The 27,545-nt window shown below is 42.0% G+C and overlaps 1 protein-coding gene across 8 annotated transcripts in view; it reads left to right on the plus strand.

Annotated features, from left to right (window-relative positions):
- Window positions 1-27,545, plus strand: part of TENM2 (teneurin transmembrane protein 2) — a 652,889-nt gene that overhangs the window by 358,282 nt on the left and 267,062 nt on the right. For all 8 annotated transcript variants that reach the window (XM_077137592.1, XM_077137593.1, XM_077137599.1 and 5 more), the window contains one exon: window positions 14,789-15,023. In XM_077137592.1, the coding sequence (XP_076993707.1) occupies window positions 14,789-15,023 (235 nt within the window). The remainder of the gene's footprint in view (window positions 1-14,788; window positions 15,024-27,545) is intronic.

Genomic DNA, 27,545 nt, shown 5'->3' on the forward strand with positions numbered 1-27,545 from the left:
GTGAAATGTCATAATAGCCCTTACACGATTTTGTATACGTGACATAAACCTTTATTTAAACCATACATGGAAAACGGAAGCACTTTGATAGTTGTAACCACAGTGAAAACAAAAAAGCGTTAAGGTTGATCCCTTGTGGCTCCACCGAAAAGTCAGCATAAGACATAGCTACCTTTCTGTGCACTTCCAAAGGCCAGGGACTCTGTACCTAAAAAATCCGTCAGACCTCAGGTAGGTGCTCAGTCATTAGTTGCCGAAAGAATGTACACGTGAACAAATGAAGGAATGAATGAAGGAATAAATTAGCAAACAAGTGATTGTTAATGGTTTGTCATAAGTGGGCTTAGTCCATCAAGAGAAGGCAAAAGGAATCTTGTGGACAGAACTATCACTTCTTTCTCAGTTTCTCTTGGAGAATATAAAAGGCTTTATCAAGCAGCTACTTGCACATGACATTGCTAGGATCTGTACAAAGAAATCCATAAAATGGAAACTCTTTCCAATTAAATACCATGTATAGGTCAGAAAGGCCTTTAAAGATTTAATGGGCTATGGGCAAATTCAATATATGATGTGTCCGTGTTAGCTCCAGTGTCCATTCAAGAACAGAGCAACCATAAAACGTCCCAGGCTTGTCAGGACAGGACTGAGGAAACCATTGGATTTCATCCTGATCCAATCTGAAAAGGCTTCCTGATGGGAGTAAAATTTCATATAGTTTGCTTTTGATTTGCAAACCTTGAGCAGCCCCGTCCTTTCTCTTTGCCACATCCAGTGACTTTTTATATCACCAACTACATGGATGAATCAGGATTCGCCATGCGCAGGTGAGCCCGTGGCCTTTAGCAATGAGTCTTTAATACAAGAGATTCATGATGGAAAGCAAACATTTTCAGGTGGCAGGAAGAGCCACAGGAGATCCTGTTAGTCAGAGTTTGGAAGTGAAATGTGTCTATTCCCACTTGGGGTGTGTCAGAGGCCTCTGCCATCATTAGCTCCATGGGGATTTCTGCTTGTAAAGCATTTGTTGTTATGTTTGGGTTGCTACAGGAAGAGAAAAAATTGCTACGGTTTGCGTGAGATAGAGCTGTGTTTTGGCAAGGAGGCCCACGATATATTTTCTTCTTAGAGCTTCAGTCACGTTCAAGTTTTTAAGATTTGTCTCAAAATACCATGCATCTACCCCTTTGAAAGATTTTCATTTCTGTTGGAATTTGGAATGTCCCCTCAACTCTTTTCTTCTTGCCGTACTTCTCAATGTGCGCATAATCATTTTTTGTGTCTACTAAGTGTTCCAGGAGCTGAGTATTCAGCAGAGAATAAAATAATAACATCCTTGCCTTCACTGTGTGTACTCTCTAGTGCAGAAAGACAGATAATACACCAACAACTAAAAAAAAAAGCAAAAATGAATAATGTACCAGGTTGTGTTATGTGCTTTAGAGAAAAAGAAAGCAGAGTAAGAAGTAAAAGATGGGTTGAGTTTGCTCAGGAAGCGTTCTCTTAAAAGGCGACTTTTGAGATGAGACCTGCAGACATCCAAGGAATGAGTTTAATTAGCTCTACCCCCAAGCCGAGGGTTCTGCAAGTGCAAAGGACCTGAGGCAGAAGCTTGCTTCGTACAGTCTCCAATCAAGCAAAGGCCAGTGAGGACCCATCTCAGAGCTTTTCTTCTTCACTTTACCTGTTTTATTTTGAGAATTAGGTTTGAGGCTGAGAGAAAGAGACACACCTAGGCTGATATTCTGGGCTCTTTCTATACATGTTCCAGATTTTAAATGTTTTTGTTCTTGATTTTCCCTCTGCCTGAGACATTCTTCCTCCAGACACTGAAATGGCTCTCTCCCTATTTCCTTCAGGTCTCTGATCAAATGCCATCTTATTGGGAAAGCCTTCCCAGACCACACTTTTAGAGTGTCATGTAGGCAGTGTTAGAAATGGAAATCATTTTCTAACCAAACCTGAGTATTTCACAAGAGAGAACAATACCTCACTCTCTACATTTTGGAATTGAGAATGATCCCATTTGAGATGATAAATACTAAAAAGTTTTAGCAACCTAAGCAACCCTGGAAGACAAATTGCCAATTTGTGACTTGAGCCATCAAAACGTGAGGAGCACTTCTGTGGGCTGGGAAAGGGTGGGTTGCAGTGATGGAGCAAACTCCACAGACAAGCAAAGAAACTCAACAGTCTTGGGTTTCACCAGAGGCTTTTCATATTAAGTGGGGGCTGATGCTGACCAGCATTGCCAGGGTCAAGGAAAACTCAGCCTTGGCTAACTTTAATAGGGAATAAGAGAATTTTTAAAAGAAAAAAAAATCTACTTTGAGGCACTTCAAATTGCCCACCCTCAGGTGGTTTTATTTCAGCGTATTTACGCTGCAAGTGGTAAAGATTAAGCGTGCTAGTTATTTTGATATCCTGTAAGACCACAACTACTCTATCTCATTGGTAGGAAAAAGAATTCTTTATTCATAACGGTGCTATTTACCTTAACAGTACCCGGCAACAGAAAATTTTCCAAGTTATTAAAATAATAATCTTTGAATCATAGGGTCTGTATCACCTCTCTCTCCACCATCTCAAGAGAGAATTAGCCTATTCAGGAAAAATTAAATAAATGCTGACATTTACTAAATAATTTGACTGTAAGACATTTTCTAAGCACTTTAACTGTAGTATCTCATTTAACTCTATCTAAAAGCAGGAACTAGTATTAACCACATTTTATGCATAAGGAAACAGAGAAAAGGAGTGATTAAGTTTATCATAAACCTGGGTGCCTAACTCCAGTGGTTTCCCAGAAAAATCTGGAGATAGCATTGTCAAAAGTCTGAAGGACTCTGGAAGTACCATCTTGAACCGGTGACACAGAGCGGGAGCGCTGACATCATCCACTCCTCCTTCCTTCCGCCACAAAACCGAGAGCCCCAGAGCAGCCGGCCCTCCCAGGGCTCCTGGACTCTTCCAGGGGCTGTTTGTATCCTGGTGCCCTGGGAGGGAGTTTTCTCCCTTTCCCTGCTCAGCGGCTGGGTACTCCTGCCGATGGCCCAAGCCGCACGAGAAGAAGTGTACCGTGTGAGATGTCTGATTCTTGCACACTGTGAGATGTCTGAGCCACTTGAATTGAGAGAGAACCCCAACCCCAGGGCAACTTCGAGAGAAAGCAATGAACAATTACAAACCAACTCCAAATGATGACCCATCAGTCCACGAACCATGTAAGCCTGGATAGTGCATGCTTCTTCTACAAGCTCCCAGATGGCCATTTCTCTTGGGTGACTTGCTTGTGTGTGTGTGTGTGTGTGTGTGTGTGTGTGTGTGTACACGAACACATGTGTGTGTATTTCAAAGGCAAAAAGGGAACCCTGAAAATGTCTCCAGCATAAGCCCTATATATCCCACTACATCAGGTGTGGCTTGACATAAAACCAGATGCAACTCAAGGTCTGACATTCACTGACTTATGTTTATATAGGATGGAGAAACTTTTGTTCCCCTGCCCTATAAGGCATGTACCATGAGAGATGTGGGGAAAAGGTCACCCAGATAGTAAATAATTCTGCAGAGCTTTGAAGTGAAAACGCCCCAGGAACCTTTATCCCGTCCTTACCATTTAACTGGTGTGTTTCCGTCGTTCTTGGTATTAATGAATAAAGTAGATCAGAGTTTCTTCCCATCCTCCTGTATATCAGAGACTAAATCCGAAATCAAAATCATACTTTATCTTTGTTTTGATACTCTTCCTGTATTCAGGAGAGAGCCAGGTGAACGGAGAGAGAGAAAGAGAGAGAAGGAAGAAATACACCCCAAGGAAAACCTAGTAAAAGAGCTGGAGTGGGATCTTGATGGAAAATTCTACTGTGATTGTTTTTTTAATAGTTTGGTCTTTGAAAAGCATGTTATCTTTCATGGGTAGGGAAATATCCCAATTTTGCCCGGTATATTTTACAATAAGACGTTGAAAAGCTATGTGATGAACTGGAATGAGAGGAGTTTAAAATTTTGATGCAATTCTCTGCTTAGGAAAGTGATAATGCAGCTCAAATAACAGAAAGAGTATTTTCTGCCACAGTGCAACAATCAACATATAGCTGGAGCGTATTAATAATTTCACTCCTAAACTTCTCGACAGGGAGAGCATGGGTCTTAATAGCATTGTCAGGATCCTCAGGGCAATTGAAAAACCCAAAATCATTACTTTCTACTGATAGGCTTTCCTCTCCCAGAGGATGCCAAAATACCTAGGGTAATGTAGATTTATTGAAATGCTCAGATAGGCGCTGCTCAGATGGAACTTTGTAATAAAATCGTCTCTTTAGAAGAGTTCCTCAGCAGTATTTCATGGGATCTTTTTTTTTCTTCTTCTTATGACTGTCGCTTGGAAAGTAGCTAATGCAGTTGACATTGATCTCAAGTGATAATTTCCTGATGATTTAGGAAAGAAACAAATGAATTTAGGGGCATGGTAAAATGATGTGGCGCATATGATTAAAATGCCCGTCTCACCCATCACGGGTCAGAACTTGTGCAATGTGAATATGTTGGTCCCAAACCCACAATTGCTATCATGCTCCTAACCTCAGGGCAGCTGCTAATGTGACACCCAATTCAGAAGGCCTGCACCTACCCACCGCAGAGTGGCTGCCTGCACCCGGCGGGGTTTTGGATGATCATAAGAACAAATTCCAGATTTCCCCTCAGACCCTCAAGCATACAACTGGCTCTCAAATGACCAGCTCCTATCTCTGTCTGGAAAATGTCAATAGCCATGAAGTCCCCACCAAAATGCTCCTGTGGAGGGCCCACTTCAGGTTGCCAGGGCAAGATGTTGTTTTTTTCTTTTTTTAACTTTTTTATCATGCAATATAGCATATATGCAAAGCAAAGAAAGAAAAAAGCAATAGCATTCAAAGCACTTGTCAAGAAGTAGTTACAGGACTGATCCCAGAGTTTGTCATGGGCTACAAGACCATCATCTCAGATTTTTCCTTCTAGCTGCTCCAGAACACTGAGGCTAGAAGGAATTTTTTTTTTAATCATCACAAGCAACATTTTTTTTCTTCTTTGTAAAAATAACATATATACAAAACAGCATTAAATTTCAAAGCACGGAACAACAGATTACAGAGTTTGGTATGGGCCACAATTCTATAATTTTAGGTTCTTACCTCTAGCTGCTCTAAGATACTGGAGACTAAAAGAAGTATCAGTATAATGATTCAGTAGTCATACTTGTTTGTTAAATCCTACCTTCTCTGTGTAAGTCCACCATCACTTTTGATCTGTCTTCCACTCTTTAGTGGTATTTGGGCTATTGCCATTCTAACTTTTTCATTTTGGAAGGCGCTGTCAATAATATAAGGTTGGGAGATGGAACTAGCTGATGTTCTGGAGAGGGTGGACCCTCTAGGTTTCAGGACTTATCTGGTCCAGGGACCCATTTGGAGGTTGTAGATTTCTGGAAAGTTACCCTAATGCATGGAACATTTGTAGAATCTTATATAATGCCCTAAGTGTTCTTTAGGATTGGCTGGAATGGTTTTGGTTGAGGTTTGCCAAGTTATGGTAGGTAGCAATGTCTAACTGAAGTTTGTGTGAGTGACCTCCAGAGTAGCCTCTCGACTCTATTTGAACTCTCTCAGCCACTGACACCTTATTTGTTACACTTCTTTTCCCCATTTTGGTCAAGATGGCATTGTTGATCCCATGGTGCCAGGGCCAGACTCATCCCCGGGAGTCATCTCCCACACAGGGCATAATGTGTTTAAGTGGTATGGAGTGAGCCCCATCTGAGATCTAACTTTGGTTAGATAGTCTGCTACAGACAGGCATTGAGGTTATAAAAAGCAGAGGAAGTGGCCTTTTGTATGAAGTGTCCACAATAGGCAATCCCACAGAAGCAAAAAGTCCATTTGTGATTGCCAGGGGCCAGGGGAAGGATGGGCACGAGAGGGAATACTAATGAGTGATGGCAGTGTTCTAAAACTAGTAGTGATGGGTGTCAAACTTGGTGAATATACTAAAACCTGCTGAATTGTACACTTTAAAAGGGTGAGTTTTGTTATATCACAATAAAGCTGCTATCCAAGAAAGAAAGAATCAGTGGTTAGGCATCACAGGAGAAAACAAACAGACCAAAACAGAGGAGGTCACAAGGCACCTTCCCCCTGGGTTGGGTCATCTCCTGCTAAAGGGACTTCTGAGGACAGTATGAATTAGGGGACTAAAGAATGGCCCACCCTGATTACAGCAATCAACTGCTAGGAACACAGGCAGAAACCTGCTCTGATCCTCTCTGTTGTGGCTGTCCAAACATAACCCCCAGGGACGTGAGTTGTTTATTCACTCGCTCATTCATTCATTGAGCACCCATTTTGTACCAGGCTCTATAGCCTTGTGCCGGACATGTAAAAATAGGACAGACAGAGTCCGTGAGGAGTTCACAATCTTTTGGGGAACATAGTAGAGGAGTCCAAAAATGATATAAAACTGTGTGCCAAAGGGTTTGAAAAGTTGTACCCAGCATGCAATTATGTACCTAGAAGTGCAGATGTTTTACGGTTAAATACAAAATGTATGGAGGGAAACTTATAATCATTTAACCTCTCTGCATCTCAGCTTCCTCTTCCTTAAAACAGGGGAGACCCATACTTTGAAAGTGATCATAAGTTTTAAATAAACTGAAAGATTTGGAGTGCCCATCACATAGCTGGGTGCTTATTAAATCGGCACTTTTATTCTCAGATGATCTAAGATGTCCCTTTAAATTCTAGTCTTTTACGAGTTTATATAGAGCTGCCAAAACTTTGTTTCCTGAGCTTTCAAATGATCGCTGCTCATGACGGCGATTTCCTGGTCTCTGCCATGCCATGTCGATCTGTGTGTCCTTGGCAATGCACTCAATGTTTTCTTCCCTCTCTCTGAGGTCATATATTTTGTGTAAGCAAGAACACTACTAAATCATTTCTTATGGTTGAGCACAACCGTTCCCTTCTCTGGCTCTCTGTTCAGGCTGAATGAGGCCGTCCACCAAGGACAGTCCCCAGACACAGGTGTGTGGAGCCCAAGTCAAAAGGCACCAGCCAGTCCCCCGGGAGCTGCCAGGGGAGGATATAACGTGGCTCACTCCTTTATCTTCCTTCTTTTCTTCTCTTTCACTTTGAAATTTAGAGGATGGCTGCATTTTCAGCTTGTTGCAATAGTGGCCATTTTCTGAAAATATTCTAGACAGGCCAACTGCCCTGAAAAGCTATAAATCCCAGTTGTGAGTTTAATAATAATAAAAAAAAAACTGACAAAAGCATATTCTTTTGGAGGGGGGAACAAATCATCTAAGAGCTAGCTGTTAGGCAAAGAAGAAAGAAGCTCAGTGTCCAACATGCTCAATACTTAGGGACAAAAAGTAAATTTCTTTCCATCTCTTTCCAAATGCAGGGGGCAGACGGATTTGGACCCATTCCCTGTCCCCCACTCTCACCCCAGATTGTTGGCAAAGTACCTCCGGTAGGCAGGGCAGGCTGAGTTGGGAACGAGCGTGGCCCTTGCTTCTGCGTCTAGCAGACCTAATCACTGCTGGTCCCTCATGCCACTGGTTACGTGAGCCAGGGATGCAGCAGACAGCAGCAAGTTTGGGCAGGACCTTTGGGGAAGACATAGAAAAGAGATTGCACTGCAGTTTAACTGTTCCAGCCTATTTCTCCTGATTGAAGCAGCACTGAGAGGTGCAGAGCTTTGAGGTAGGAGAGTCCCTCCAATTTCTCACAAGATTTGGTTCTGCCATTTAAGCAAATGTGCAAAGAAACAAGTCGAGGCAGTTTTCCTCTGTATTTCCTAGGGAATATCTAAGCCAGGGCAGAGGTCCCTGCTTCCTTCCTGTGTGAGTGCACAGTGGTACCTGCTGTTCCTTTGCATGTGGCAGAGTGGGGAAGAGACCAGGACTCTGTGACCTTGGGCATGTTACATATCCCCCCTGAACCTTAGATGCTGGGTCTGTGAACTGGGGGTGATAACAGACCTAGCATTCACATCCACAGAATGGGGCTTAGGACTTAAACATGCCTTGTGGGGGTCCTGATTTTGTCCCCCAACACTTGCCTTCCACAATTCCCACTTCCCCAGGGCTGGAATGTGGGAGTGCTCTTGTAGAGCACCTTTGACCATGAGGATGAGGAATGAATGGGAATATCTGGAAATAATTTTCATGCAGCCCTCAGGACGGTGCCAGACACACAGGGAGAGCTGAGCACCTAACAGCTATTGTCAATATTACTGTTCTTTTGGAAACAGTGCTGAATCCCAAGTTCCATTTGTGTGAACTTCTACAGAGAAGCTCATGCAACTTCTCTTTGGCCAGGTTACTTGTTTACTGTGAGCTTCTGCAGTAGAATTATTGAAGATGGAGGGGGTCTACCATGGTGGTTTCGCCTCCATATGTTGATTGGTCTCTCCCTCCAAGAGTTGCCCCGCCAAAGAGGTAAGAAAAGTGGGGCCCACAGTGCCATAGGAGGGACCCACCATTTTCTTCAACACCACATTGTCATCACTGGCATTGCCATTATCACTGCTATCAATGAAACAAAGAATAATTACTAATAGCTTACTGTGTGCCAGAGATTGTGCTAGGTTCTTTATAGACATATTCTCATTTGATTCTCCTAACATCCATATGAGATGAGTAAAATCATTATCCCCATGCACAGATGAAGACACAAATAGGTAGTTCGCCTGTGGTCACACACTTAGTAAATGGCCAAGCAGGGATTTGAACCAAACCATAAGCCTAGTCCACTGCTATATATTACTCCCCTTACTTCTAATCAGAGGCAGTAATTGTTCTTGAAAATCTTCATCCCTGATTCCCTTTGGATTACCTTCAAGGTCAAATTTGAACAGGGTGGGTGTTCTGGTGCCTGCTTTCACCAACTAGAGACTGCCTATACTATCCCTACTCCTAGCTTCCTCAAATTGCAGTTAAGATGCAACTTGCTCCCAAAAGGATGGTTCAGTAGAAGAATGCAGAGAGTTCATGGTTAATTCACCATCTCCAGGCCTGAAGGCGTTGAAATTTTTAAGAAAAACAATTGGCATACCATTTCCAGGAATGAGTGATTTATTAGCCAATAGGCAGGTCCCTACTTTATTTTATCTTTCATATAGTTTATCTTTATTTTTAATCATAAAGAAAAAAGTGGTGTACATTGTAAAGTAAGACAAGGCTTTCTTAGTTTGACCCTGCCTTCCCACCTTGGGAAGGGTAGGCCTAGCCTAAATGCCTCTCCCAGCTGTGTATTTAGAAAGATTGCCCCAATGATAGCCAGTTATTAACAATTTAGCCCCCTAAAATAAATTGGGTAGATTGAAATACTAGTGGTCAGTGGGAAGGAGGGGTAAGGGGTATGGGATGTATGAGTTCTTTTCTTTATTTCCTTCTTGTTTCTTTTTTTGGAGTGATGCAAATGTCCTAAAAGTGGTCACGTGATGAATGCATGACCATGTGATGATATTGTGAGCCACTGACTGTATACCATGTATGAACTATATGTGTGCGAAGATTTGTCACTAAAGATTAAGAAAAAAAAAACTTACCACTCCCCCACCCCACAGCTCCAAAGAAAATTCTTCCTTTCTACCTTACCTAAAGTGTGGGCATTGTTATTTCCCCATGCTGTTTAAGCAGCTCCAGTTTGGTCAACACAGGAGTTAGTTCTCTAGGATTTTGCAGCTTCCACATAAAACTTCATCGGAATTGGTATTGTTACCCAACCAAGAATTGGTTTACGTTTCTTAAGACTCTAATCTCAACTAGTTGGCATTTAAGAAGGACAGAACATGTCTCTGTGAATATCAAAATTTCTGGCACCAACCATCCCACAGAAAATCTAATGTCCTAACAGCATTTCTACAACAGAACAAACAGTAGTCTTTATTCAAGTACTCAGTTTTTTTTACTAAATATTTTTATAGTGATACGACACACATTTTCCACTTTAAACCATTTCCATGTATTCAGTTCAGTGGTATTACCTACATTTGTGTTATACAACCCTTATCACCATCATTGCCAATACTTTTTTATCACTCTAAATAGAAAGTGCATACACATGAAGAAATACGCGTGCACACACACACACACACACACGCACACACACACACATACACACATACACACATGGCCCCTGGTAACTCCTATTCTACTTTCTGTCTCTGTGAATTTGTGTTTTGCAAATATACAGGAAGCACCTTCTTTACCAATACATTATCCTTCTCAGGAGCCTTGCCTGTCCCTCCTCCTCTGTTGGCAGAGAGCCACTGAAGCTACTCCTTCTTCCTATTGACAAAAAGCCACACAGCATCAAAAAATAAGTTCCAAGTTCGTGACTCAAGTAAATCAGAAACAATGTAATAAGTCAGCACCATGATTTTTATACCAGTTGCCTTTTGCCTGCTAATAGAATACAGTTCTTATTTGGTGGAGACCATGTAACCATTTACATTACATAGTTATCTGTGCTTAAATTGCATTATTATCTGATTTCATATTTATGTAATTGAGCAGTCACTGATACTATGCACATTAATTAAACCAAAACAATGTGAAACTTTAGCGTGGACTTTAGCGTTCCTTTATTGAACAGAGTTTTTCATTTCTGTTCCACCACAGATTGAAGACATCAGATATTGTTATAGATTGGATTAAGTGCCCCATCAAAGGACATGTTCTTATTCTTAATCATTATTCTTGTGCATATGAACCCATTTACATACAGGAGCTTTGGAAGGTGTTATTTTTAGCTTAGGTGTGGCCAACTGAATCAAAGTGGGTCTTAATACATATTACTGGCAGCCTTATAAAGAGAAGAAACTAGAAGCCAGAAGTCAGAGAAGGCCACAGGGAGAAGCCAGAAGTCAGCAGATGCAAAGAAAGAGACCTAGCCATGTGACGGGAGGCAAGCCAGGGAATTCTAAGAACCTTAGTGAGCCAGCACCAGAACACTGCAGACTTTCAGACAATGCAGGGCCCAGCTGATGCCTTGAGACTGAACTTGTAACCTCAGAGACCATGGTTCAATATATGCTTGTGGTTGAAGCCAACCCACTGTGTGGGGTTTGTCACAGCAGCCCTGGGAAACTGAGACAGGTACCTTGGAGAGGGGCTTTTCTTATATTTTGTCTTCTTGAAGAGCGGTAAGAATGGTGTAGGCTATTGTTTACATTTTTGAAATGGAAAATCTTTGCACCCAGCCAACACACTGAAACTGATAAATGGAAAAGGGCTTGACATCATCAGTAGCAGTGGAGGTGTCATATTAGAAGTACATTACCCACACCAAAGACCAGGTACACCAGTTTAAAGTAGGAGTTAAAAACCCAAATGCCTCCCAGTGCGTAACAAATGCATGCATTCAGCCCGATAAAGGTAACACAGAGCTTTAGCTCTGATGGCAAACCAGAGAAACCACCCAGCAGCACTTAGCACTACCCCACTGTTGCCATAAGGATTACAGATTTGGTTTTGTTTTGTTTTTGTTTTTTATTTTCTGAGAGAAGTCAGAAATATGAAGCACTAGACAGCATGTTGATCTATCTTTTGATAGTATTTATTTATATTTAAGAGTTTCGTTTGTAAAACTCTTACATTTTGTTGAAGAAAGAACTGGGAGGGTCAAACTCAATGTATCCGTCTGCAGGCTACAGTCAGCTTGGGATTGCCTGCCTGTGACTTCTGTCCTAGATGGATGAAGTCTGAGCTTATCTGTCCTCTCAAATCTGGGCTCCTGGTGAGCTGCAGTTCTATCTCGCCCATACTTTTATCCCTGAAAGAACAAAGCAATGCACTATACACCTGGGTTTTGGTACTTTGCCAGGCAACAGGTAGAATGGTTAGCACTTTACATTTATCCTTCCTCTTTAGCTTTCACAGCAACCTTAGCAGGTACTTATTGCTACTTTCACCATTTTATGATAAATAAACTGAGAATTAAAGAAATAAGGTAACATGCCCAGGCTCACATAGCTAGAAAGTGGCAGATGCAACCCCTGAACCCAGTTCTTTCGATCTCATCCCCCAACCCTGGTTAAATGCCTCTCACAGGTGGCCCCAGGGCACTGTGTATATACCCCAGCGGTAGTATTTGCCACTCTGTACTGTAGTTGTCCTGTCCTTCTGTCTCTCGCACATACCTGAAAAATATGACTTTGGGATGAATAGACAGACGAGCACATATTAACATTGTCACTATGGAAATGAGCGATGTAACGAGGACGTCTTCTAATGCAGAGGCTGCTGGGGAATGTTTGCTATTGTTGCTATCAGTAATCTGATTTATTTACAGTAAAGGAGCATGTTGCTTATAGGAGGTCAGGATGAGAGGAAAATTAAGTATACTTTCATCTCCTGCGCTTCTTGTTTCGCCCCCCTCACCCCCCTCATTGAGTTCGAGGCCTTCTCGTTTAGGATAAGTGCAAAGAGGACCTGTTCTCTCTTTCAGTTCCCTGGAAAACCCGCCACCCACTTTGTTTGTCCCACCCACCCCAGGTGCCTCCACACCCTCCTTGCAGCCCAGAGGCAACCGCAGGAATTCCACCCCCACGCAGTGCAGATGGGCCCAGGAGGCCACACAAGCTGGATGAGGCAAAGAAACCTTAGCGCAGGGTGAACAGACAGGAAGCGGCAGGGTTCTCCTGTATCACTTAGTGAATTAAATCGCTCACAAGGCCCCTTTGTACCGGGGAGAGTGTGTGGTCTAGAGGGGCGGTTGCTGCGGGGGTGGGTGGAGGGAGCCCGAAAGTCCGAGCTCAGGGCAGAGGGGGGTGGGTTCTCACATGTGCCCTGACTCACCTTGCCTTCCTGAGGTGCGTTTCATAATTACCTACCTAACAGGGCATAATGACACCACTTGGATGGGAGTTGAGAGAAGGGAAGAGAAAGGCATGAGAATTCATTAATGATGTGTGCAGGCCTTAGATAGCATCTCTGAAGGATCATTCGTACAGCATCTCATCCCCTTCCCCACCTCTTTCCACTAATCCGAGACAGACGAATGCTAAATAACTGTAGAGTAAGACATCACTAGACAGACAACAATGCCAGGAAAATATAATAACCAGCTATGGCTATGAAACTCCCCCAAAGATGTATTTAAAATGTCACTGACGCATGATGTAAAATATGAATTACAGGTTCGTTTGGAGGACGCTGATTTTAAATCTGTACAACTGTTCGGTGGCATTTCCCACTGGGTCTGAGTTTTAGTGGTCTTTTTCTGGGCATAAAATATATACATATATTTCCAAGTAATTTCAGCCGGGAGATGCAAACTTGGAGAAAACAGCTTCCTTCGTATTTTTTCTTTTTTGTTTTTGTCTTGAGGCTCTCGAAACCAAGCATCTTCTTGACTTGTCTTTTCCTCAGAATGTTTCTGTAGGCTTCCCGGGAAGCCTAAAATGTAGATGACACCTTTTGGAGATGTAACCCGGCCACATCAGGAGACAAGTAGTTGAAATTTGTGTCCAATTGCTTGTTTAAATGACTTGAGCCAACATCTTAAAGCCAGGACAGCGGGGGCTGAGGATTTTAAAAGTTGGCAGGGGCCAAAATGACAAGGCTCAGCAGTCACCTGGTGAGCTGCCAGCCCTGACTGGAGGCTTCAAAAAATAAACTTCCTCAAAGGATACAAATTAAAAGTCATGTTTCAGCATCCATTAAAACCAAATTATAGGCTTATGTCGCATAGTGAACCACTTTCGTTTTTATTAGGCCTAAGACATTTCATTTTGTCTGTGTAGAATCAGTTGCTAGGAAAACCCTATGTGGAGTTGTCATATATGTTGATTGTTTTCTTTACGAGGGGATATGCACAAAGGTGTAGTTCTCCTTAGCAAGTTTTGCCTGCCAAAATAGGATAGAGGCTTTCCATATTAGAAAGTAGGATACAATTTGGAGAAAGGGTCATGGTTTGAAAACATCAACCCTTTGCAGAGAGACTGAACCTTCAGGCTCCGTCTCCCAGGGAAGGTTATATACCTGCTGCTCTGAGCAAGCTCACAGGTGTGTTTGGTCAAACTCTTATTTTTTAAAAAATATGTGTACACATACATATATAGATACACACACACACACAGTTTTAATTTGAGACAATCATCATCAATTTCATATAAAAGTCCAGATTTTCAGCTTTCCTAGAAAATGTGGCTGCTTTGAACCCTCCCTCATTCCCAGCTGCCCACAGTTGCCTGGAGCTGAGTGACAGCTGTCCCCTGCCCTCTCCAGTTCCCCTTAATCCACAGCTGGCCCACTTCACTTTCCTGACTGGCCCCAACAGGTACTTAAATTTGCTATACCCCAACTTAGACTGTACCATATTCTTAGTACCTTTAGGAAGATTAAATATTTTTAAGGGATGTGTACAGTGTCCTGGTTCACCAGGGAATGGAGTGGGGACTTGCAACCATCATCATCCTTGAATGTCCCATTACTTTCACAAAGGTATCAAATCATTCCACCGGTTTCAGCCCCTCTCAGCCTAGTTTTGCTGATGCTTACCTCCTCCTCTCCTTATTCTTCATTGGATGCCTACAGATAAATGCCAATCGAAGCACGTGATTTATTTACAACCACCTCTGGACAGCTTCACGGAGTTTCATCTGTCCCCCCGGTTTGCAGTTTCCAGTGAACGTCAACCAAGAGACTTTAGCCCTAGTCTTCCCTCTGCAGGTTCCACGAGTGTCTGAGCCTGTCACGTGCGCATGCTGATAGCCTTTTTCTCCTTCCTCTTCGTTCCAGGTCCTCCAAACCATCACAGCCAGTCGACCCTGAGGCCCCCTCTGCCTCCGCCCCACAACCACACGCTGTCCCATCACCACTCCTCAGCCAACTCCCTCAACCGGAACTCGCTGACCAATCGGCGGAGTCAGATCCACGCCCCGGCGCCGGCGCCCAATGACCTGGCCACCACCCCGGAGTCGGTGCAGCTGCAGGACAGCTGGGTGCTAAACAGCAACGTGCCGCTGGAGACGCGGTAAGTCTCCGCCACGCGCGCCCGTGCCATCGCAGCCTGCCGTCGCCCTCCCCCGGAGTCACCCGCGCAGAGCCCCTGCGTGGCTTAGACTTCTGGGTGGGGCACAAAATCTTTGGCATAAGCGATGCGGCAAGCTTATCACCTCTTCGTTGTCCCCTTGGTAATTGGACGCCGGACGGTAGGTTGAGAGGGATTTCTTGGTTCACGTGTGTCTCCTTTTAATGCTTGTTTACTCTGTTAGACAGCTCTTGTGTACCCAACTAATAGAATTAGCATAACATATTTTTACTCAAAGGCTCATGGGAAACACGCTTATAAGGGTATATTGACTGAAAGCTGCTGATAAATTATGCATTTGGCCTTTCTTGAAGTAATAAATGAAGACTCATTTGAAATCAAGTGTTTGGGGAGACCTTGAGAAACAATCCCTGTTTTCAGACTGGCAGAAGTGTAATTTTAATTTATATTTCATCCAACATGCAGTCTCACTTTAATCCCTCCTGTACACACTAACAGCTTGATGCCTGTAGGGCAAACAATAATGTATAAAAACAAACAGGAGAAAAGGTGCGGCACTTTGCCTAGGAGGGAAGAGTTTCAAAATGATCTCCGGGTCCAGCCCGGCTTTGTTTGTCCTTGCTTCTGTCCTTTTTTCACCTTGGCTTCTGGTATTCCAAAACTGTGCCTGCCTTAATGACCTGAACGAAGGGACATCAATCCTAGCTTGGCAGGTGGGACTCTCACCGACAGGGAAGGCTGTGAGTGGGTGGGCCAGATGCTGAAGCAGCCTTACTGCTCATCCCCAGGCGCATCCATGGTTTGTATGCTCCGATTGCTGCTGTTTCCTTGTCCGGAGAGCCAGGGAGACTAAACCAACAGAGGGGCTAATTCATATCGACCCATCACCAAGTTCTCAAATAGTTTTCAAACTTTAATAACTTAGGTCTGAGGAAAGACAGAAATAATCTATAATCTTTCTGGTAATGACCAGTGAATTTTCTGCACACAGCTGGAAGCGATTTTGAAGGCCAGAGTGTTTGGTGGTGTTTCTCATCTGCAATTTGTTTTATAAGCTCTTAAACATGAATATGTCACACACCATTGTCACTGTAATCGCTCCAAACTTTTATTTTCTGACAACTAAGGGCTATTTTTAGTGACACCTACAATCTTAAACTCTAAAGCTTAAAAACTGTAAAGTCAATTTAGAAACTCTATTTCTACATCTTAGATATAATTGAATATCTGAACCGATGGCCTAACCTACTAACAAATAGCTTTGCTGGAAACTTTCCAGGCTGACAGCTGACTAGTCCACCAGACTAGACTCAAGATATTGTCACCATTGATGGCAGTCTTAAAGATGACATTTTCTTGCTTTATCCTCCCCATACTTATGAACTCTCCTAGAGTGTTTTTGGCAGTAGTCAGTATATTTTTGCAGGCTCTTGTTTGAAGAACAGTTTCCATGTATAAAGGCTGCATAGAATGGACTAAATGAAGAGGTAGAGAAGGAGAGGAAGGGTGAGTGTAGCAACAGATGTAGGAAAAAGAAGAGGAGAAGGAAAGGAGAGGAGCACATCATCACAGTCAACCTAACAGCCAATTGTTATTGCGTGCTTTATATATGCCAGGCATTGACACTTTACGTGCATTCTCTCATTCGTGCCTAAAAGAAGTCTTATGAAGTAGGAAGAAACCATTATTATTGTCGTTTTAAAGATGCAGAAACTAGGTGTAGAAAGGCAAAATAACTTGTCAGAGGTTTGGGCTTCAGAGAGATGATAAGTTATGAGCCATATGGAATGGAACTCTACTGGTTCCTATACCCAAAACCCAAAATGTCTGAAGGGTGAACAAACCCATATCACAACCTACATTTATTGACCTAATTGTTGCATTTACAGGGCAAGATCCATCAGAGTATCTGCTCCTCACGAGGAGTCTTCCCTTGGTGATAAGAAAAAGCATAGACCACATAAACATATCTCCTATCTCCCAGCTTCTGATGCTAATCGATGGAATTTTCAGGAGATTTGTCTATTTTTTCAATACAATCTTTTTTATTAGAGAAGTTGTAGGTTTACAGAAAAATCATGCAAAATATGCAGAGTTCTCATATACCCACCCCCATTATTAACTCCTTACATTCTTTTGCTACCTTTATTATAATAGATGACAGAATGTTGTAATTATACTAGTAACCATAGTCCATAGTTTACATTAGGGCTCACAGTGTTGTACAGTGGTATTTTAAATAATGTTTGCTCTAGTAACATATATGCAACCTAAACCATTTGAACAGCCATTTGTAATACACTGTCCTCTTGAAAGGACTCCAAAACCGAGCAAATCACGTTCCTCTTTTTCTGAAGAAAGCTCTCCCGAACTCATTTTCTGTTTTGTAGAGTCCTACCCATTGTTTGGGTAGCTAGCATTTCTCCAAGGATTAAGGCTTCTGCTTGATGCCTTTGAAAGAGAGGCATGTGAAAGCAGAGCTTGTGGGTGGGGGTGGGTGGGAGGGGGTAGATGGGATTGCCAAAACCTTCCAGCAGAGACGCGATTAACTCTCCCAGGATGAGCGGGAAGAGCTTCATAGCTGAGGGATGATCGAGCCGTGTTTTGAAGGGTGAGTAGGAGTTCACTTAGCAGACAAGTGGAGAAAAGTCAGTTATATCATATTGCTTTTCCCATTCCTCAGTGTTTTTTCATATAGCATTGGCAGCGGAATCCTGAACAAATCCAGTCATTCGAATGCTTAAATATTATAAGTTTGTTGCAGTTACCTTCTTACCATGAGAGAGAATATAGGTATGACAGCTCTTCTTTTTAGGAACATGATGCTGTGATATCTCATTCATATCTAGAATAGGAAATAAGAAAGAGTTGATCACATCTAGGAGAGAGACCATTGAAAGCAAGACATTCTGGTGGCTGAACCATTTTGAAAATGCAGTGGAAATTTACAAACAGCTCCACCACCGCTCCTCTCATTAATGCAGACTTTAAGGTGCTGAGCAAGTGTTCTGCCAAGCCCAGAAACTCTAAGCCAAGTCCGAAGTGTTTTTTTAGATTAATGGGGAATGAACCCTTGCCTCTCTGCATCGCTATTTTGATGTCCCCATTACTCTTAATGAGGCACATCAGGTCTTCTCTGAACTATGCTTTTTCCTTTTTTTTTTTTTTTTACCCTATGGCAAATAGAATTGGAGGTGCTGATTAAAGAGGCATAGCCAGAAAATAGGACTGTATGAATTTGGAATTCAACACAAGACAAAAAAAAAGCATAAAAGCATATGAGGAAAGTTCTGTATCAATGGTAATCATATAAAAAAAACAATGCATATAAATTTCTAATCCCAAAGGCAGTCAATTCACATTTATACCATAATTTATCAAAGAAAAATCAAACACAGGGCAGAGGAAATAAGTGCAAGCGGTCTGTGCTGTCCTTTCTAACTCGGTCTGTAACAAAATTGCTCTGTCCCACCATCTTCCACCCACACGCTTTACAGAAAGTCTTGGCACAAAGTCCACTTGCAATATTTGGTTGATATCACCTCTCTAGTCCTTCCTCTGCTGAGAGCGAAAAGGTCAAGAATCTTTCCGGTCTGCCGCTTCTTTGGGAGTTTCTGAAGTCAGCTTCTCTTGTCCAAAACAGCTCTCTGATGGAAACTAACTTCCCTTCCTTTGTGTGTTTTGCTGAAGCAAACCTCTCTGAATGCATGCAGGCAGCGAGTCACTAACGAGAATTCCTAAGCAGAACTAAACTTCCCTCTGCGTTTACTTTTGACCTGAAATCCTAGAAGCCTTCATTTTAATTATTAAGGTCCTCAAACTGCAAAGAAACTTGCAAGTTGCTTTTTAAAATGGTCATCCACTGTTCATTCAAGGAATATCTTTGAGAACCTACCATGTGCCAGGCTCTGAGAATTCTGAAGAAGAAAAGCAAAGTCCCTGCCCTTATGGAAATTCTACACTGAATCTAAACAGAACATGAACAGATGATTACGCAGATGCCTCTAAAATGACGTTTGTGGTAAGCACCATGTGAGGTGTCCCATGAGAAACGAATATTTAAGCTGAGACCTCCATATGAGCAGGTGTTAATCATACTTCAAGAACGGTTCAAGGTGGCAAAACAATGCCCCACTAGCGAAAAGAAACACTCGGGTGGCAGAAGAGAAGGTGAGCTAGAGAAGGTGGGCATGGAAGGAGAGCACAAAGCTCTGGGCTGTTTTAAAGCCTTTGCATGCTACTGCAAGAACAATGAAAAGTCATTAAAGCATTTTGGCATTTTAGCATGATAAGACATTGCTGTGTTTTTAATTATGAGCTGTCATGTGGAGTGTGGATTGGCAAATGGAGTAGAAAGTATAACAAGTCTAAAGGTCCCAGTTTGAAGGATGTTGTAATAGTTCAGATGAAGATGATGTGGCTTTGACTAGAGTGGTGGTAGGTATTGACCACTCATAGATAGAAGACATATTTTGAAGGTAGAATCGATAGAAATCAATGATTGCTAGGACGCAGAGTTGAGGGTTAGGAAGCTGTCAGTACAAAGCGTGATTTTCTAACTCATCAGGCTGGTAGCTACTCATGCCTTTTACTGAAGAAGTAACTGGCTCAGTGGGAGAAAGTAAAAGTTCTCTTTTGGCCATGCTAAATCTAAGCTGTAATAAGAGAATTAAGTGAAGTTGTTATTGGACAGATTTATTTTGATCCTAAAATAATGTATGTAATGTAGAAAGTTATCTACTTACAAATAAAAGCAAATTTAATATATCCACGCCTCTCAGCAATTGATTCTTCTCTTTTAAAAAAATCTCTATAGATATTTTTGTAAATGTTACAACTGTCCTACATGATCATATAGATCTGCAAAGAACAACTTTTCTTTATCAAATTCTTTTTCCTTAGCACTTAGCTTTACATGCATGAGCCCCTTAGCAGTTCTCTTGGTTGTATGCTACTATCCCTATTTTAAAGGGAGGGAAATTAAGGCTTGTGGAGATTGAGTAATTTACACGTTATCTAATTAGCATGTGGCAGAACTGGGGTTTGAACCTGGGTCTACATGACTGCTGCTCCTGTGTTCGTAACCACCGCAAAATAGTACCTTTTGGGGACTAGGGAAGGAAAAACAACTAAGCTCATCTTGATGGCAGACAAATTAATTTGCCCGGGCCACAGGAATGGTGAAGTCGATGCATTCTAAGTGACATAAGGCAAGAAATGATGTATGTGAAAAAGTCCAGTCCGTTCCTGGACACAGACTCAGTCATTGTCAAAATCACAAGCCAGGCAGCACCCCTGCAGCTCTGCGGGAGCAGTGGCAACCCAGGGGTGGTGAATCTGAGACCTCCCTGCTCTGTGTGGGGACAGCCTAGGACATGCGTGAGTCACTTACCATGAGCTGCATGGTGCAAAGAGTAAAAGAAAATTGGCACCACACAAATAAGAAACGCTGTTTCTCTGTTAGCAATTTGTAGGCATTTTACCAGCTAAACAGGGCTTTGCCCAATTGCTAGGAGTGCATGGCCGACCATTTGGTTGTCCTTTGGCTGCCACTGTAGTCCCTGTTAACAGAAAGCCATGGAAAGCCTTTCATAAAGAATGGAGCACCTAGGCTTTGATGAGTGCTATCTAAGGAATCTATTTTTGGTATTAGAGTTTCAGAAAACACACTTTCTTATCTTCGAAATGAAGTGATCTTCATCCGATCTGGATTCTTTGTTGGTGATGCATATTTGGGAATCGAGACACACGACCTTTAGTAAATAAGGTCTTCACAGAGAAGCACCGAGATTGTCGAAACGTCCTCATCATGCTGAGTCTGAAGACTATTCCGAACTGGTTCTCAGATTGATTTTTCTTCCTAAGGATTAATTTTCTGACAGAATCACTGACAAGCTTGATCTTGAGAATATTAAACCAGGGTAACCTGTTTGTTTGGGTTTTCTTTTTTTCTTTTCTTCTTTTTAAATGTCTTTGAGTGCGGTTTAAAACCAGGATTCATTCTGGACGAGCCAAATGCACTGAAGCACTTTTCGAATCAATCGGCAGCTTGATTTCTCCACATTGCAAGACATTATGCCCCCTCTAAATTCTCATCAAAGGCAACATGGAAATAAATGAGACCTTTGGGTTAGCCTTTCAAGCTCAGCCTTATTTTATAGCTTTACCTTGCCTTTTTGACACCATGATCCCGCCTGGCCACCAGTAGCATTTCACATTGCAATGCACTTTAATTTTGCAGTTTTCTTAGTCTTCCTTGGAAACTGGCAGCTTATTAATCTCAATAACTGAGCTGCTCAACAGGCAAACTCACCAACGAGAGGCCAGGCTATGTTTTCTCCCCCCTTGGCAAATGGAGACAAGGTATTGGTTATTGGATGAAGGCAAAGAGGGGAATAGTAGAGAAAAAGAAAAAAACAGTTAGAAGGGCACCTAATATGCCACATCACTTTCTGACAATCGACTGGAAAATAAAGAGCGCCTAGCCTGAGCCACTGCCCTGCAATTTATGGCTTGTGGTATTAAACACACTCAACCCATTAATAAGGAAATAAATAAAGTGTTGTGGCGCATGTGCAAATTACAAGGTGCATTAAGAAGAAGCAAGCATTACATCTCATTCAAGACCACTCCAGCTTGCTGCTGGCAGGGTGTGGCGACCTGGAAACATCTGTGAAGGTGGAAGTATCCAAGGAGAATCTCTCCTTTTAAAATTTGGCCCCTGCTGTAAAATGTAGAACCTGCTAAGCCTATTAAGGTGCCGGGATTTAAACTTCTTACTTGCAAGTTACTGTAGTTTAGCAGTAACTTCTAAAAAAAAAAAAAATCCCATCCCTCAGCAGCCCCTATGGTGGGGACCCAATTACTTCAGATCGAGGCCACCTTGTGGCCGTACCGTGGAAGCACAGGAACTCTGCCCTGAGTCTGTGTAAATGTCTAAGCTTCTTGGGTTATGTTCGCAGTTGAAAAAAGCCAAATAGTTCCATCTCTGTCTGTGCTCTTTCACCCATTCAGCTAATATCAGCTGTCGTTCCCTTGGGGCATTTCCTGAAGTCTCTCCAGAGGGTATTTTATCTGGCTCAGACAGGGAGACTTGATGAAGCACAAGTCCTTTTCTAATTCTGGCTCCCAATGATCCTTTTCTTTCTACAGAAGCCAGATAAGGTGTTCACGGTTCTCCCGGGCAGGGGAAGTAGGCTCTGCAACTTTGCTGAAGGTCCTTTGATTTATTAGTCTCAGCCTCGCTTGCCTTTGTGAGTTGGGATCTCGTGTCTCCAGAACTGCAATCTGTCACAAGGCTCTCGGCCAGCTTATTCAACTGGCACTTCACCCTTTAGCTTATATGGGTGTGTTTAAGAAACTTCTTATATGCATTTATATTTTTTCCCCTTAAAAAAACAGTTCGGGCTTATTGTGAGTCTTGTTTGCAAATACTGGTTTTTAGAGGTCTTGACAATGCTAAACACAAAGGATGACTCTCAAAACTGTGTATTTTTAAATCCCTTATAGAACCAGTTGAGGAGTCAGCAAAAGCCCCCAATCTCTGTCATCGGAATTTTAGTTGTGGGAGCTTATATTTCAAAAGAGAATACATAACAATATGTTAGAGCCTCACTTGGGTGCTAAGATCCAGGACAGCCTGTTTCTCAACAATTAGTCCTTCTATAAAGATTTTGCATACCAATGATACGATGATTTAAAGCTTATTTTAAAAATTGTTAGAGCCAACAGAATAAAAAAATCCAATATTGGGAGAAGTAGAACATGTGCTGTGTGCTTTGCTAAGAATTGAAAGGGGAATGTGTGATTTTGGTGACTTTGCAATCTTGTATCAACCTGGATCCTCTCTACTATGCTTGGAAACGTGGGATAAGAAGGCAGAAAGAGATATTAAGCTTATTTAAAGGTGTGGTGAGACCTTAAAGAAATCTGCCCCACCCTGGCCAATTCAATAAAATGAGCTATCTGGGTGTGCTGGGACTCTGTCAGTGTCCTGCGGCAGCGCTGCAAGGGCAAGGGATGATGACTCCAGCTTTGCAACCTCAGAATCCACGTGAGAGGGGGAAATTGTGGCCATATTGAAGACCTGTTCACTTCCCCCAAACCAGTGAACACTCTTTTTTGGTTTTGGTTTTTAAGCATCATCATCCTTTAAATGCCTGCTTTGTGTTGAGTGTCATAGTAGGCGCTCTATTTTATGTTACCTGATGTCATCTTCACGGAAGTCCTGTGACATAGGTTCTGTGGTTCCCCTTCAACATAGTGGAAAGATGAAATATGGAAAGATGAAGAATCTGGGATAAAATCAAGATTCTGGCAGAACTGGATTCAAGTACTTAAACTAAGGCAAGAGGATTCTGCCTCTCAGCCTTGCTTTTCTATTTCCCGACATCATTCATAAGTAGGCATCCTTTTGGGATGCCTTTATGGGAAATACAGGCTGTGTTCTCACACTTAGAAACCTAACAGAAAGAGGATTTCTTCTTCCAATATTTCAGCAACACTCCTTTCATTTGAGTGTCATTGAATCCAATAAGAATTGCATTCTCACAACTGACCCAACCCCTGACACTGGAGACCTGGACTTGCCAATGGACTAGGCCAGTTTCAAGTGCTCAGTAGGGCCAAAAGTGGGGAAAGAAGAGGGTGGTCCATAACCAGAACGATGTGCAGCCCTCCTACAATGGTCCATAACCAGAATAATAGGCAGCCCTCCTACAATGGGGAGTGGGGCGGGGTGGGGGGTGCGTTTCCTAGGTCAGGCCCAGTGCTAGTTTTTTACCCCTCAACTGCCTTATCTCATTGCCCAATGATAGTGATTCTCTTCTCTGAGAAGTCCTGGCTGAAGGGGAAATGTTCAAAAACTTTAGGGTTATCTCATTTGCCTGGGCACAAGGGCTTGTTTACAGCCCATTCCAATATGAAGTAGAAAGACTAAGTTCCTATCCCTGCTGATTCGTTGCCTTGTCTAGTTCACCTCTCAAAGTCCCATGACTTTACCTTTGAGTTCACTGTGGTCACTTAATTCATTTTAACTTGTTTTAGTCTTCTGACGTCTCTTTAAGCTATCATCTTCTTTCTTGCAAAAGTGCATGCATTCCACATTTTCTAATTAAAACATGCTCCTTTATTGTCTTACTGAACAGTGTTCTTTACGAGGGCTCATGATGAGAAAGTTAACTCAAAACATCTTGATGCAGTTCTCATCTCCTGGAAATAGCTGGAGAAGCAGTTTTACCTTTAGAAGGTTAGATTGCTTTGGAGAATTTTTGGTTTTGCTTTTTCATAAAACCATGAACGGGAAACATTTAACTCCATACTCGAAGCTTATAATATTCTCGGCAAGTTATTTTATCCTCTTTGTTGCAGAAACCTTGGGTAGGCTGTTTTGCATGGGTCAGTTGACTCCATAATAGGGCACATCAGAATAGTTGTACATTTAATTAGACCAAGTTTGTTGTCCTGATTGCAATAATGTCCAAATGTCAATAATTATGCCCATTGTTATTTACCTGCCTGTGCATTAAGTTGATATTACTAGCTATAGTAAGGCTCACTAAAAGTAGCACACATGCATTTAAACCCCACCGTGGAAAATATGAAAACAATGTTAAGATGGGTATCTCTTCATATACTGTCTATAATATGCATCTTCAAAGTCACAATTCTGTTCCATTTCAGAAAAGGGGGAAAGTAGAGCCTCCTCCACAGAGCTAAAGCAGAAAGACTTTTTCAGGCACAGAGAGAGTGGGAGAGAGAGAGAGAGAGAGAGAGAGAAAAGAAAAAGTAAAAATATCTGGTCATGAAGATAAGGAAATAAGTAGATTCTCTCTTCTGGAAGGTTGACCCTGGATTCTGACCACTGCCTCAGACCAGGAGAAAGAATCAAGGTCAATGTGACTTGAGTTGGCTAAAATTGAGCCCTGATAATTTAACACAAGACCACTGCATTTGGCAGTGGAGAGACAGAATTTTTAACCTGGAACCATGTTAGGATCACCGAGTATCATCCAATGTCTTTGTTTGACAGGCGAGGAGAGTGAGGCCAGCAAGTTCCACAGCCTGCCCAAGGCTCCCAGTCTGAATGTCCATGTGGAGCTAGAAGCAGGTCTTCAGGCCCTCACTTTCCCACCACTCTACACCATTTCCTGCCTGTTCAGCATATCTGCCTATATATCCTGCACAAAATCTTCATCTCTGTGATTGTGATGGTTAAGTTCATGTGTCAACTTGACTAGGTTTTGGTGTCCATTTGTTTGGTCAAGCAAGCACTAGCCTGAGGGTTACTGTGAGGGTACTCTGTGGATTTAAATCATTAGTTGATTGTATCTATGGCTGATTGCATCTACAATCAACAAAGAAGATTGTCTGCAGCAATCAGGAAAGTCTTATCCAATCAGTTGAAGACCTTAAAGGGAGGACTGATGATTTCAACAGTTAGAAAGAAGAATTTCAATCTCTCTTTCAGCCAGTCAGTTTCTCCTGGGGAATTCATTGAAATCTTGATCAGAGTTGCCAACTTACAGCCTGTCTTATAGAATTCAGACATGGTCAATCCAGATAATTGTGTGAGCCAATTCCTATAATAAAATCTTATAACTCTTTGGAGATTCTGTTTTCCTGGAGAACCCTGACTAATACAATCTCTATTTTCTTCTGCAGTGGAAAGGTCAAGAATGTAAGGCAATGAATTAAAACACATTGCAACATTTTGGGTCTTCTCGGTATTTGCATTCTAAAAATAATACATTCTTTTGGTAAAAATATTTAACATTTAGAAGGATAAAAGGAAGAAAGTAATATTCCCCTATCCCTCCAATCCTAGTTCCAAGGAAGTCTCTCTAGAACGTTTACTATTTTAGCCTTCCAGAAATGTTTATGGATGTCTGAGCATATACTTTTTAAGTGTAACATAAACAGGATCATATTTGGCAACTTCCTTTTTTAACTTAAGGAGATATTGTGGGACTCTACCAGGTAATTTCATGTAATCTGCATAGTATTCCATGATGCTATCATTCGTTTAGCCAAACTCTTCTTGACAGACATTTAGATTTCTTTTAGACTTTTGCCATTATAAACAAAACTTAAATGAGTAGTAATATATATGTGTGTGTATGTGTGTGTTCTAGTTTGCTAGCTGCTGGAATGCAACACACCAGAAATGGATTGGCTTTTAATAAAAGGGGGTTTATTTTGTTAGTTCTTCAGAGGAAAGGCAGCTAACTTTCCACTGAGGTTCTTTCTTACATGTGAAGGCACAGGGTGATCTCTGCTCACCTTCTCTCCAGGCCCCTAGCTTTTAAGAACTTTCCCTGGGGTGACTTCTTTCTGCACCTCCAAAGGCCTGGGCTGAGCTGTGAGTGCTGAGATGAGGAATGCCGAGCTGCTTAGGCTGTGCTATGCTGTGCTCTTTCATTTAAGCACCATCCAATTAAGTCAAACGTCATACATTGCAGCAGGCACGCGTCCTTGCCAACTACAGATGTAAATCAGCAACAGATGAGGTTCACCTACCATTGGCTTATGGCCACAGCAACAGAACTAGGTGCACTCACCTGGCCAAGTTGACAACTGAATCTAACTACCACAGTGTGTATACACACACATACACACACACAATGAATTACCAAGGGAACTAGTTAATGAATAGTTATACACACACACACACACACACACACACACACAAAGATGTGTATATGATTATATTCAAAAGTTAAATTCCTGGAAGTGGAATTGCTAGATCAAAGGGTATGTATACTGTGCATTTCAATTTTTAATAGATTCTGCCAAATTACGTCCATTTCAATTCAGATGTTATGATCTCTCTCTATTCCTCCTTCTTTAATGGCCTGAATTTCTTTTATGGGTTTCAAATGAAAGCCCTGAAGTTTACAGTGCTGGATTTTAGACATAGAATTGCAAGGATTTTTTTCAAGGAATAATGTACCAAATAGTATTCAGATGCCTTAGAAACGTTGCTGCCATTTTTAGTTCCTGGTGTGGTGTGAGAAAGAGGCATAGCTGTGGGGAGAATCTGACTGCCTCACCTCCCTTGGTTTTAGCTGTAGGGCTCTTTCTCTTGATTCTCAAACTGTGCTGCAGTGTGGCCAGTGTGATTCAAGATGTCTAACCTTTGGCTGCCTTGTTTTTTTTCTCACTTATAATTTGGCAATACTTAAATTTGCCTCTTTTCCCTTTCTTCCTTGCCTCTATCTCCCTAACCAGGGATATTATAAAAATGTCTAAGATGACTCAGTCAAGTTTCTGAAATCCCAAGAGAACTGCCTAGTCCAGCAGAATTATTGTTCTAACTATTATTAGAGGAAAGCATTATGATCAAGGGCTTGACAGTCTGGTGAGGAAAACAGCCTCTTTTCATGAAATAAATATGTGAGGTCTCTGTCAATAAGAGGTCCTCAGGCCAAACTTAGAGGGTTTCTTTATCTGAAGCTCAGATTTTAAACTAAATAAGGATTTTTGTATCTCCCACTTCCTCTCAGT

The sequence above is a fragment of the Tamandua tetradactyla genome, chromosome 20 (genome assembly GCF_023851605.1).
Source record: "Tamandua tetradactyla isolate mTamTet1 chromosome 20, mTamTet1.pri, whole genome shotgun sequence".
NCBI lineage: Eukaryota > Metazoa > Chordata > Mammalia > Pilosa > Myrmecophagidae > Tamandua > Tamandua tetradactyla.